Source organism: Taudactylus pleione, unplaced genomic scaffold (genome assembly GCF_031769625.1).
Source record: "Taudactylus pleione unplaced genomic scaffold, aTauple2 ptg000005l, whole genome shotgun sequence".
NCBI lineage: Eukaryota > Metazoa > Chordata > Amphibia > Anura > Myobatrachidae > Taudactylus > Taudactylus pleione.
In genome coordinates this window covers 28,210,681-28,224,028 of record NW_028284408.1, presented here as the reverse complement: position 1 = coordinate 28,224,028, position 13,348 = coordinate 28,210,681, and the positions used below count along the sequence as shown (strand labels likewise).

General features: G+C 38.2%; 1 protein-coding gene and 1 pseudogene across 3 annotated transcripts in view; one reads left to right on the top strand and one right to left on the bottom strand.

The window, feature by feature from the left end:
• Positions 1 to 13,348, top strand: part of ITGA7 (integrin subunit alpha 7) — a 204,778-nt gene that overhangs the window by 173,641 nt on the left and 17,789 nt on the right. For all 3 annotated transcript variants that reach the window (XM_088480251.1, XM_088480172.1, XM_088480315.1), the window contains exons 15-17: positions 2,324 to 2,513; positions 2,782 to 2,865; positions 3,140 to 3,219. In XM_088480251.1, coding sequence (XP_088336377.1) covers positions 2,324 to 2,513; positions 2,782 to 2,865; positions 3,140 to 3,219 — 354 coding nt within the window. The remainder of the gene's footprint in view (positions 1 to 2,323; positions 2,514 to 2,781; positions 2,866 to 3,139; positions 3,220 to 13,348) is intronic.
• LOC148543320 (5S ribosomal RNA) lies at positions 8,099 to 8,217 on the bottom strand (annotated as a pseudogene).

Here is a 13,348-nt window from a genome sequence, read left to right as displayed (position 1 = left end):
GGCCGAATTCAGCATCAAATCACAACGTAGCATAAATGCTATAATGGCTACAAAAAAGTCATCAAATATTTTCCCATCTGTTGTGTTCCGAGTGTATGGATCATCACAACCGTCCCCTAACACCATTGTTTTAAATCTGTTGCAAATTGTCTTATTTGTGGGTTAAAAAAACCAAAACATTGGGATTGATTTAGAGATGGACACTAATGCGATCGCTGCCATCTCCTATGTGTACGACATCGCTTAACTGCGTAAGTATCGGTAACATCAATCTCCCCTCTTTCTACCTTCTCTCTCTCTCTCACTCTCTTTCTGTCACGTATTCTCCTTTCCATAAAACACAACTCTTTCCGTATAAATATTCTAACAGGAAATGCAGTATTAAAATGTAAAAATCAAAACAATAGAGACAGTAACAAAATCATATAAATGCCTGAGAAAGTAGTTTATGTAGGATTAGCGGTTGTTAAACACAAAATTAAAACCATATGGTTTCCGTTTCCCATGTTACATTACAGTGGATAAGCATTTTCAGCCCTAATATCATAATATAGCCGACTGTCACAATGTCCTATTCATGTCATTACAATCTCTGCATTGTCCCTTGTAGGACAGGTAACAATCAGACACTCAGGCTTGTGTGAGCTCATCCATAAGTAGTTCTTTGTCTACAGAATGATCACCTTGGCTCTCTGCATTGTATAAGCAACATGTATGTGGTCCTCTCTGAATGATCAAGTGCCAACAAGTAGAGAAACATGCGCCTCATAGTGTACTACATTAAAGTTGTATATATAGCTATTGCTAAATACAGAATATACTGTAGCTTAATTGCATACCAGAAATATGCAAAGTGATGCTGATCTGTGAGTCAAGTGCCCACCTCTGTAGTGGTCCCCTTACTATATACCATTACTATATACCATTAGTGTAACAATATCGCTGTTCCCTTTTTTTTCTTTTACTTTTATATATCCATCACTATTACTACTAAATACTATTTCTAAGTCAATGGTCTGACAAAGAGCGGACCACAAAGACAACTATAGATCCGCACGAGACAGGACATGGACACCGAATGTTGAAGTACTTGAATAAATCAAACACCCCCACACCGCCCTTGTTCACCAATTTTATACTCACAATATGAAGGGTTCACGTCCTCATCTGTCCATATAGCATCCTGAATATTGGCATAACAAACAAAACAAAAGGTAGCTACTCCTCCTCCCGGTGCCCCGTCGCTAATGAGAGGTCACTTTGGGACTCTATCCATAGGAATAAATAGAGACGTGCTGATTTGTTAGAGCTTGGGAATAGCCGCTAACTGGGGTCCCTACTTGCCTAGGGACTTCAGCCCTGGGCTTCCCAGTTTGGGACTGATTGTCATTATGGCAGCGGGACTCCTCGCTGTCTGTCCCCCTACTATAGCGTCAGCCCCCTGGTTGGTTCAACCTGGTGCTGTCTTGTGGAAAATACAGGGCCCCATGCTGTTTTCCTCCCTATTTTCCAATAGAAGCCTAGGCTCAGAGGCCTAGGGCTGGTTATGGATTTGTATGGGGGAACATCAAACATTTTGTTTTTAAATTTTTACCATTTAAAATTAATTTAATAAAACTAAGCCTGTACAGATCATAGTGATCTGTGCAGAGCTTTACACCAAGTCGCCTGCTTAGACAGGTCTATTATTTGGGCAGGTTGGCTGTTGTTTTTGTGTCGATTTCGGTTTGCTTAGTAAATCTTTGGTTTGTATAATTGTCTATGTAAAATAATTGAAAGTTGGTTGATGTTCTAAAGTCAGTCATATTAACATCGGTTAAATGGGAGTGTTGAAAAACCAACTGAAAAACTACCAAAAAACTAAACTAGACCATTAGTAAATTCACAATATTTTTTACGAAAAAAACTGTGAGAAGTTTGCAGTGAGGATCCGCTGGGACATAGCTTTATAGCAAGTTATGTCCCGGCGTGCGGATTTTGATACATCCGTGTGATAACCTTGATTATCTCAATGCTGTAATAATTGTCATCATTATTACTGGGTAACCACAAATAAATTGTGGATTTTTATAAATAGGGCCCTATATCAAGGAAGAAGGGGGTAGAAGTTTACATATTTATGGCAGAAGGGTGATTATCTCAAGGACAGCAGAATATATCCTGCTGCCCAACACTGCTTTAAATAATAAAATACTAACTGAATATGTCGTAAATTCATTGTAATGTGGCAAATCTATTTTATTAATTGTTTATGTAAAGTGCGCCCTCTTGTGGTTAACAACAAAACTAATTGTTTCAAAACTATGCCTAACTGGAATTCTAGGGAGGACAAGGTTCCTGTGTTTTCACTGACTGACCAGAAGGACATTGTGCTGAAGATCACAGTTAGTAATTTTCCATCGGATCCTCTCAATCCACATCTTAACGGAGATGATGCTCATGGGGCTCAACTCATTGCATCCTTCCCTGACACAATGTCCTACTCTGCTGTCCGTCCAGCAGTCTTACATATGGTATGAATAATATTTAAAGTACATTTATTGTCTTGTCTCTTATATTTGGAAATATTTTCAAATAAATAATGCATGTGATTTTTTTTTGTAGAATTAGAGGACAGACCCTGGTTTAGTATCTTTTACCTGGCAGAAGCTCTTTGTATATTGTTGTAGTGTATGTCAGTAATTAGAATAAATGTTTCATTAGTTTGTAGTGTATTGATTTTTGGTGTTGAGACAACACTTGCTTCTTAGTTAATGGACTCTCTGTATTCATCACCCTCAGGACAAGTCAGTGGTCTGTCATTCCAATGATAACGCATCCCAGGCTGTATGTGAACTCGGCAACCCAATGAAGAGAAATGCTGAGGTATCTATGTACTGCTTCTATTTTACTCTTTCTTTCTGTATTTTATTGGAAAATGAGTTAATTAACAATGTGGGCATAATGTATGTGTGTGTTTTAATAGATTGCTTTATGTAAGATCTAATAAAAAAGAATTGCAGTGTCAATGCCAGTGTCTTTAGATGTTTGGGTATACATACCCGAGTCTCATCTTTCATATCTCAGTTTATATAATGTCCCAGGTAGACAGTCTGTCTCTTTGCCTGCCTTTGTCTTATAACCTGTATTTGTGTTTCAGATAACATTCTATATGGTTATTAGCACCCAGGGGATCACTATAGAGACTACAGAATTGGAGGTCAAACTTGATCTGGCTACGTAAGTGTTTCTCTATTGCATGCATAGAGTGTACATATATGTGTGATGTACGCCTTTCTCTACTGCATCCATATAGTGTACTTATATGTGTGACATAAGCGTTTCTCTACTGCATCCATATAGTGTACTTATATGTGTGACATAAGCGTTTCTCTACTGCATCCATATAGTGTACTTATATGTGTGACATAAGCGTTTCTTTACTGCATCCATATAGTGTACCTATAAGTGTGACATAAGCGTTTCTTTACTGCATCCGTATAGTGTACTCATATGTGTGACATAAGCGTTTCTTTACTGCATCCATATAGTGTACTGATATGTGTGACATAAGCGTTTCTCTACTGCATCCATGTAGTGTACTTATATGTGTGACATAAGCGTTTCTCTACTGCATCCATATAGTCTACATATATGTGTGACATAAGCGTTTCTCTACTGCATCCATATAGTGTACTTATATGTGTGACATAAGCGTTTCTTTACTGCATCCATATAGTCTACATATATGTGTGACATAAGCGTTTCTCTACTGCATCCATATAGTGTACTTATATGTGTGACTTAAGCGTTTCTTTACTGCATCCGTATAGTGTACTTATATGTGTGACATAAGTGTTTCTCTACTGCATCCATATAGTCTACATAATTGTGTGACATAAGCGTTTCTCTACTGCATCCATGTAGTGTACTTATATGTGTGACATAAGCGTTTCTCTACTGCATCCATGTAGTGTACTTATATGTGTGACTTAAGCGTTTCTCTACTGCATCCATATAGTCTACATATATGTGTGACATAAGCGTTTCTCTACTGCATCCATATAGTGTACTTATATGTGTGACATAAGCATTTCTCTACTGCATCCATGTAGTGTACTTATATGTGTGACATAAACGTTTCTCTACTGCATCCATATAGTGTACTTATATGTGTGACATAAGCGTTTCTTTACTGCATCCGTATAGTGTACTTATATGTGTGACATAAGCGTTTCTCTACTGCATACATATAGTCTACATATATGTGTGACATAAGCGTTTCTCTACTGCATCCATACAGTGTACATATGTGTGACATAAGCGTTTCTCTACTGCATCCATATAGTGTACTTATATGTGTGGCATAAGCGTTTCTTTACTGCATCCGTATAGTGTACTTATATGTGTGACATAAGCGTTTCTCTACTGCATCCATGTAGTGTACTTATATGTGTGACATAAGCGTTTCTCTACTGCATCCATGTAGTGTACTTATATGTGTGACATAAGCGTTACTCTGCTGCATCCATATAGTGTACTTATATGTGTGGCATAAGCGTTTCTTTACTGCATCCGTATAGTCTACATATATGTGTGACATAAGCGTTTCTCTACTGCATCCATGTAGTGTACTTATATGTGTGACATAAGCGTTTCTCTACTGCATCCATATAGTGTACTTATATGTGTGACATAAGCGTTTCTTTACAGCATCCGTATTGTGTACTTATATGTGTGACATAAGCGTTACTCTGCTGCATCCATATAGTGTTCTTATATGTGTGACATAAGCGTTTCTCTACTGCATCCATATAGTGTACTTATATGTGTGACATAAGCGTTACTCTGCTGCATCCATATAGTCTACATATATGTGTGACATAAGCGTTTCTCTACTGCATCCATGTAGTGTACTTATATGTGTGACATAAGCGTTTCTCTACTGCATCCATATAGTGTACTTATATGTGTGACATAAGCGTTTCTTTACAGCATCCGTATAGTGTACTTATATGTGTGACATAAGCATTTCTCTACTGCAGCCATACAGTGTACTTATATGTGTGACATAAGCGTTTCTCTACTGCATCCATACAGTGTACTTATATGTGTGACATAAGCGTTTCTCTACTGCATCCATATAGTCTACATATATGTGTGACATAAGCGTTTCTCTACTGCATCCATATAGTGTACTTATATGTGTGACATAAGCGTTTCTCTACTGCATCCATATAGTCTACATAATTGTGTGACATAAGCGTTTCTCTACTGCATCCATGTAGTGTACTTATATGTGTGACATAAGGGTTTCTCTACTGCATCCATATAGTGTACTTATATGTGTGACATAAGCGTTTCTTTACAGCATCCGTATAGTGTACTTATATGTGTGACATAAGCGTTACTCTGCTGCATCCATATAGTGTACTTATATGTGTGACATAAGCGTTTTTCTACTGCATCCATATAGTCTACATATACAGTCAGGTTCATAAATATTGGGACATTGACAGAATTTTCATATTTTTGCCTCTATTCACCACCACAATGGCTTTGAAATTAAACAAACAAGATGTGCTTTAACTGCAGACTTTCAGATTTCATTTGAGGGTAATTACATCCAAATCAGGTGAACGGTGTAGGAATTACAACGGTTTCTATATGTGCCTCCCACTTTTTAAGGGGCCAAAAGTTATGGGACTATCAACTCAAAAGCTATTTCATGGACAGGTGTGGGCTATTCCCTCATTATTTCATTATCAATTAACCACTTAACTGACAAATTCTTTTTCCAAAAACCGCTCCAAAATTGTCGGTTTCTTTTATGATTGAATTAGGTCAAGAACATAATTTTAAACTTATCCATCACTATTTTATTTGAAAATTATAATTTTTTTAAAATCCATTAAACCATAAAAATAGCACTTTTTATGTTATACTGTAGTGATGGCCATTGACAGCTGTACCATTGATGGTTCAGCCATCGTTAGAAGCCATCAATTGTTTAGCGATTGGGCAAGATCTGTGTAGACCACAATTGTCGATGTTTCCTAAACATCGATTGATGGCTACCATCGATGGTGCAACATTGATGGCCGCCAGCAATGGCAAACCAATTGTTTTCAGTCAGACCATCGATGTTTGCAAACCATCGATGGTTGGTTGACATCCCTAAACAGAGGCTCTGCGATATCTATCGAACATATATGCATATATATATATATATAGTGTACACATAGGTTGAAATGTGAGCGACAAAAGTGCTTAGTACACTCTATTAACTATTTAAATAATTCAGTAAATCTGTGAAAAACGCTTAGTAATTCATATGTAGTGTTTTAAAACAAAGTGCAGAAATAAACACATAATGTGCCAAGTGAATAATTTAACCTCAATAAATAATATATGCAAGTGAATAAATACGTGTTTAAAATAATAGGAATATATCTAAATATTAAAAAAATTATTTAATTCATAAATATGACACCTACAATAATGAAAAGTACATAAAAACATAGCAATAAATGATATACATAGGATAAAAAGGAGGAATAAACTGAAAAAAGCTTATCTTTTAGATAAAAAAGAAATTGAAGAGTTCATGGATGTATGATCAGCCTCCCAACGCGTTTTGTCAATCTATGACTTCATCAAGGGGATACCTAGCTGTTAATGCCCTCCGGCTTATAAACCCCACTAATAGGGACAATTGACACTCATTATGACATCACTTCCTGTCAGTAATTTTTTTTTTTTTTTTAAATCCTCCTTATTACTGATATATTACAGTGAATCTATATATTCTGTAGTCACGTTATGTCCATCAGTCCTAAAAGCATGTAATTTAGTAGTTTTATAAAATATAAATTGAATAACAAACTGCGGGCTGTCATCACTTCCGCCCAAAAGTCCGGCCAGTTTTGTCTTGGAAGTCCGGCCACTTCCACCCTGATGCTCAGTCTCGTGATCCCGTCATCACCAAACACGCGACTCATTGCGTCGTGCTTACAGTGCTGTATAGATACGCACTTCCGCCCTGGGTTTCGATCTGGTAGCCGCGTCATCAAAGTGCGACTCGTCCAGTCGCGCTAATAGTGCTTGTCGAGGTGCATGCTTCCGCTCCCAGGATACGGTACTTCCGCTTATCCTTTTGCTCCTGCGCATGCGTAGTGTCCTGGCGGCGGCCAGCTTTATGGATCCTATTCACCTCAGGATATCTTGTAACCGCGGCCATCTTTCTGGATACTTCTTAACCAGCCGCCATATTTAAAACTCCAGCACTCCTATATTAACCTGTGCAACTCTGGGCAAAACCTTAGGGAATGAATATTCAATTAATTCCAGCTATAAAAAGAAGAAAAAGGGGGAAGGATTAGAATATTTATTAAATAATCATCCTAATAAGGGAAAGACCTATATTGTCTTTCACCTATATAAACCCATAGAAACATAGATTTACATAGCTGATCAAAAACTTTATATAACTAGTCACAACTACTCAGAAAAGCATGTATGTATGCCTATATATAAACATATATCAGGATAATCCACAATTATATAGCTAATTGTTCCAAAAGATTATTTTCAACATATTATACTAAAGGAAAAGGAAAAAAAAAAAAAAAAAAGGGGGGGGGATGTTCTTAATAAACCACATGGTTTCAGAGAAGGGGATAGCAAATAAAGCAAATATCCAAAATCCACAAAACCTAATAGTGTATTTTATAATAAATACATATGTATAAAAATATCTATTAAAAATTATTTAAGAAAAATTTTTGGCACATATATGTATATAAATTTCTTGAGAACTGTATTAAAAGAATCAGGAAAAGCTTTAAAAAATCAATAAAATATTGATAAAATATTAATTTCTTCACTCAAAAAATTATAATCCAGGCTTTAAAGTAGAATGGCTGTTCTTATTGAAAAGTCTCGATTCCAACATTATTTGCTTTGATCTTAGGAGATGCTTATTATTGAGAAGTCTCTGTTCCAACATAATTTGCCTTGATCTTGGGAAATGCTTCTTATTTCATATCTTTCTTCCGATTTTTTACTCCGATTTTACCATGGGATTCCAGGGATTATGCTTAACTGTGCACTTTGCTTACAACTACAGTACCCGGTATTCCCTGGAGGTCCCCCATCCAAGTACTGACCGGGCCCATTTCAACTTAACTTCCAAGAGCAGACGAGATTGGGTGTTTAAAAAATGGTTTGACTGTAGGAAATAGCTTCTACAGTAGCATATCCCATATCACATGGACATTAAGTCGGAGTCATCAATCTTCTTATATAAAAGGTGCGATTTCATAATTATCATTGAATCCGAGTGGTGCCAGTGTTCTTAACTCAAAAATCCAATACATCTCCCTTTTAGATAACTTTTTTGCTAGATCTCCTCCTCTCTCTCCCAAGAGCACCTGTTCAATGGGTTTAAAAGTAAGGTCCTCTGGATTAGAGTTGTGATGAAGAAGAAAATGTTTCGACACAGCATGACCCTCCAGTTTATTCCGGATATTCCTTATATGTTCTTGAATGCGTAGTTTAAGGGTTCTTTTCGTCTTCCCAATGTATTTTGTGCCACAAGTGCACTCCAAAAGATAAATGATAGAGGTAGAGTTACAATTCATATGTTGTTTTATTATATATTTTTTAGCGTTATCTGAATTCATAAAAGATCTCCTTTGTGGATGAAGATATCTGCATATATTGCACCTCCCACATTTATAACTACCTGTACACTTTGGTAGCATATTATTATTTAGTGTGATATCCTGTATCATACTTGGGGCTAAAAAATCCTTGATACTCCTGGCCTTCCTAAATACCACCGGGGGTTTTGGAGGGAGAAAATCTTTAAGGATGGGGTCCATTAATAAAATATGCCAGTGTTTATTTAAAGTACTCCTGATTGTCTTCTCCTGATCATTAAACGTAGTAACAAAAGGAATGAATTTGTTATCTTGTATATTTCTTTCTTTGTAAGTCAATAATTCTGATCTTTCCTTTTGATTAGTCTTCCTTGCAGCTTCCATCAAAAGTTCTTTTGGATAGTCCTTCTCAATGAACCTGTCTGCATATAGCCTTGTTTGTTCTTCCGCTGTAACTGAATCACTGCAATTTCGCTTGATCCTAGAAAACTGAGAATGGGGTATATTATCTTTCCATTTCTTCAGATGTCCGCTATTATAATGGAGATAACTGTTTGTGTCAACCTTCTTTATAAAATTCTTAGTCACAACTCTGTTTTCTTCATGCATAAGAATTAGGTCAAGAAATTCAATAGAGTGTTCGCTGATGTTAAATGTGAACTTCAAATTCATGTTATTCTTCATAATATGTGTGAAGAACATCTCAAAAGACTCCCTTGTTCCATTCCACACAATTAAAATGTCATCAATGTATCTTTTAAATAAAATGATCTGTTCTTTAAAAGGGTTGTTATTATAAATATGTTCTCTTTCCCAGCAGCCCATAAATAAATTGGCGAAGCTGGGGGCAAAAGTCGTCCCCATCGCCGTGCCACATATCTGCCGGTAAAACTGCTCTAAAAATTTCAAATAGTTATGGTTTAAAATGAACTTCATAAGATCACAAATAAAATTCCTATGTTCATTATTGATTGTTGCATCAGCTTCCAGAAACTCTTTACTTGCATTTATCCCCTTCTCATGCTCGATACATGTATATAAGGCCTGGACATCTATAGTTGCCCATAAATAAGAACTCTTCCACCTCAGGGGTTCTATGATTTGAAGGACGCTTGTAGTGTCCTTTAAGTATGACTCCAGTTGCTTTACATACTTTGATAGAAAAATGTCCACGTATTCCGATAGATGTGACGTAAGGGAATCTATACCCGCTATAATGGGTCTTCCCGGAGGTTCTATTAGCGATTTGTGGATTTTCGGAAGAAAATAAAAAATGGGGGTAGTGGGACTAGTCTGGAAAAGATATTGGAATTCATCTTTTGTTAATATTCCATTATGTAGTCCATGAACCAGGAGTTTCCTCAATTCATCTATATAGTCATCCAAGGGGTCTTTATTCAATTTGATATATGACACTTCATCATCTAAAAGCCTATTAGCTTCTTTGATGTAGTAAGTCCTGTCCATGATCACTAGTCCCCCCCCTTTGTCTGCTTGTTTAAGCACGACGCAATGAGTCGCGTGTTTGGTGATGACGGGATCACGAGACTGAGCATCAGGGTGGAAGTGGCCGGACTTCCAAGACAAAACTGGCCGGACTTTTGGGCGGAAGTGATGACAGCCCGCAGTTTGTTATTCAATTTATATTTTATAAAACTACTAAATTACATGCTTTTAGGACTGATGGACATAACGTGACTACAGAATATATAGATTCACTGTAATATATCAGTAATAAGGAGGATTTAAAAAAAAAAAAAAATTACTGACAGGAAGTGATGTCATAATGAGTGTCAATTGTCCCTATTAGTGGGGTTTATAAGCCAGAGGGCATTAACAGCTAGGTATCCCCTTGATGAAGTCATAGATTGACAAAACGCGTTGGGAGGCTGATCATACATCCATGAACTCTTCAATTTCTTTTTTATCTAAAAGATAAGCTTTTTTCAGTTTATTCCTCCTTTTTATCCTATGTATATCATTTATTGCTATGTTTTTATGTACTTTTCATTATTGTAGGTGTCATATTTATGAATTAAATAATTTTTTTAATATTTAGATATATTCCTATTATTTTAAACACGTATTTATTCACTTGCATATATTATTTATTGAGGTTAAATTATTCACTTGGCACTTTATGTGTTTATTTCTGCACTTTGTTTTAAAACACTACATATGAATTACTAAGCGTTTTTCACAGATTTACTGAATTATTTAAATAGTTAATAGAGTGTACTAAGCACTTTTGTCGCTCACATTTCAACCTATGTGTACACTATCTTTATTTTAATTTATGGTGGCTAGCCACCACCAGACTTTTGTTGTTAAGAGCTGACACCTTTAATAGAGGAGTGCAATACACTGAGAGTCATTATAAACCCAGAAGGGTTATAAGGTGGTAATTTTTTCTGCTGTTGGCGCTGGGTACATCTACAATATAAAAAAAAAATATATATATATATATATATAGAACATATATGTATATATATATATAGAACATATATGTATATATATATATATATATCTATAGAACATATATATATATATATATATATGCATATATATATATATATATATATACATATGCGGATATGCATATATATATATATATATATATATATGCATTGCATATATATATGCATATTATATATTTTATTATGGCCAGGCCCCTTATATATGTGGGCATTATGGGGGAGGAAGAGCAGCTGAGGCTGGAGGGAGTGGCCCAGATACTTAGAACAGCGGTGGCTACCAGAGCCGCCGCTGCTCTCTATACACGGCCAGTGATCACTGTGTGATCACTGCTGGAGCCGCAGCGGGAGGGTCTCCAGCTGGCGGCCCCGACCCATAGCACAGCGGCGGCTACCAGAGCCGCCGCTGCTGCTTCTGCTCAGCCAGTGATCACTATGTGATCACTGCTGTGCCGGAGCCACAGCGGGAGGGTGTCCCGCTGGCGGCCCGGCTACTCAGTAGCAGCGGCGGCGGCTTCCAGAGCCGCGCTGCTGCTGCTTGTACACAGTGATCAGTGTGATCACTGTGTGTTCCAGGAGCCGCAGCGGAAGGGTGTTCCGCTGGCGGCTCCGATACATAGCAGCAGCGGCGGCTACCAGAGCCGCCGCTGCTGCTTCTGCTCAGCCAGTGATCACTATGTGATCACTGCTGTGCCGGAGCCACAGTGGGAGGGTGTCCCGCTGGCGGCCCGGCTACTCAGTAGCAGCAGCCGCCGCTGCTGCTTCTCACTGAAGGGGATGGGGCCGGCTGGGCTGCCCGATCACTGCTGGCCACAGTGATCGGGATATACTGGAGCCTGCAGCCGCGCCGGGAGGGGGGTGCCACCAGATGCCCGACCACTGTGGCCAGCAGTGATCGGGACACAAAGGAGAGGGAGCCGTGGGTGTAGAGGGACCAGAAGGTCCCTCTGATATAGACGGCAGTGGGAAGATTAACTTCCCATAACCGCCTAGTGGCCATTCCTGACTGGTCATATCAGATACGACCATGTCAAGGAAAGCCCAGCCTGGTGTGGTCGTATCTGATACGACCATGCCAGGCAAGTGGTTAAGCAGGTAAAAGGTCTGGACTTGATTCTAGGTGTGACATTTGCATTTGGAATCAGTTGCTGTCGACTCTCAATATGAGACCCAAAGAGCTGTCACTATCAGTGAAGCAAGCCATCATTAGGCTGAAAAATCAAAACAAACCCATCAGAGAGATAGCAAAAACATTAGGTGTGGCCAAATCAACTGTTTGGAACATTCTTAAAAAGAAAGAATGCACCGGAGAGCTCAGCAACGCCAAAAGACCTGGAAGACCACGGCAAACAACTGTGGTGGACGACAGAAGAATTATTTCCCTGGTGAAGAAAAACCCCTTCACAACAGTTGGCCAAATCAAGAACACTCTCCAGGAGGTAGGTGTATATGTGTCAAAGTCAACAATCAAGAGAAGACTTCACAAGAGTGAATATAGAGGGTTCACCACAAGATGTAAACCATTGGTGAGCCACAAAAACAGAAAGACCACATTAGAGTTTGCCAAACAACATCTAAAAAAGCCATTACTGTTCTGGAACAACATCCTATGGACAGATGAGACACTTGTACCAGAGTGATGGGAAGAGAAGAGTATGGAGAAGGAAAGGAACTGCTCATGATCCAAAACATACCACCTCATCAGTGAAGCATGGTGGTGGTAGTGTCATGGCATGGGCATGTATGGCTGCCAATGGAACTGGTTCCCTTGTATTTATTGATGATGTGACTGCTGACAAAAGCAGCAGAATGAATTCTGAAGTGTTTCGGGCAATATTATATGCTCATATTCAGTCAAATGGTTCAGAACTCATTGGACGGCGCTTCACAGTGCAGATGGACAATGACCCGAAGCATACTGCAAAAGCAACCAAAGAGTTTTTTAAGGCTAAAAAGTGGAATGTTATGCAATGGCCAAGTCAATTCCCTGACCTGAATCCGACTGAGCATGCATTTCACTTGATGAAGACAAAACTGAAGGGAAAATGCCCCAAGAACAAGCAGGAACTGAAGACATTTGCAGTAGAGGCTTGGCAGAGCATCACCAGGGATGAAACCCAGCGTCTGGTGATGTCTATGCGTTCCAGGCTTCAGGCTGTAATTGCCTGCAAAGGATTTGCAACAAAGTATTAAAAAGTGAAAGTTAGATTTAGGATTGTTTAGTTTGTCCCA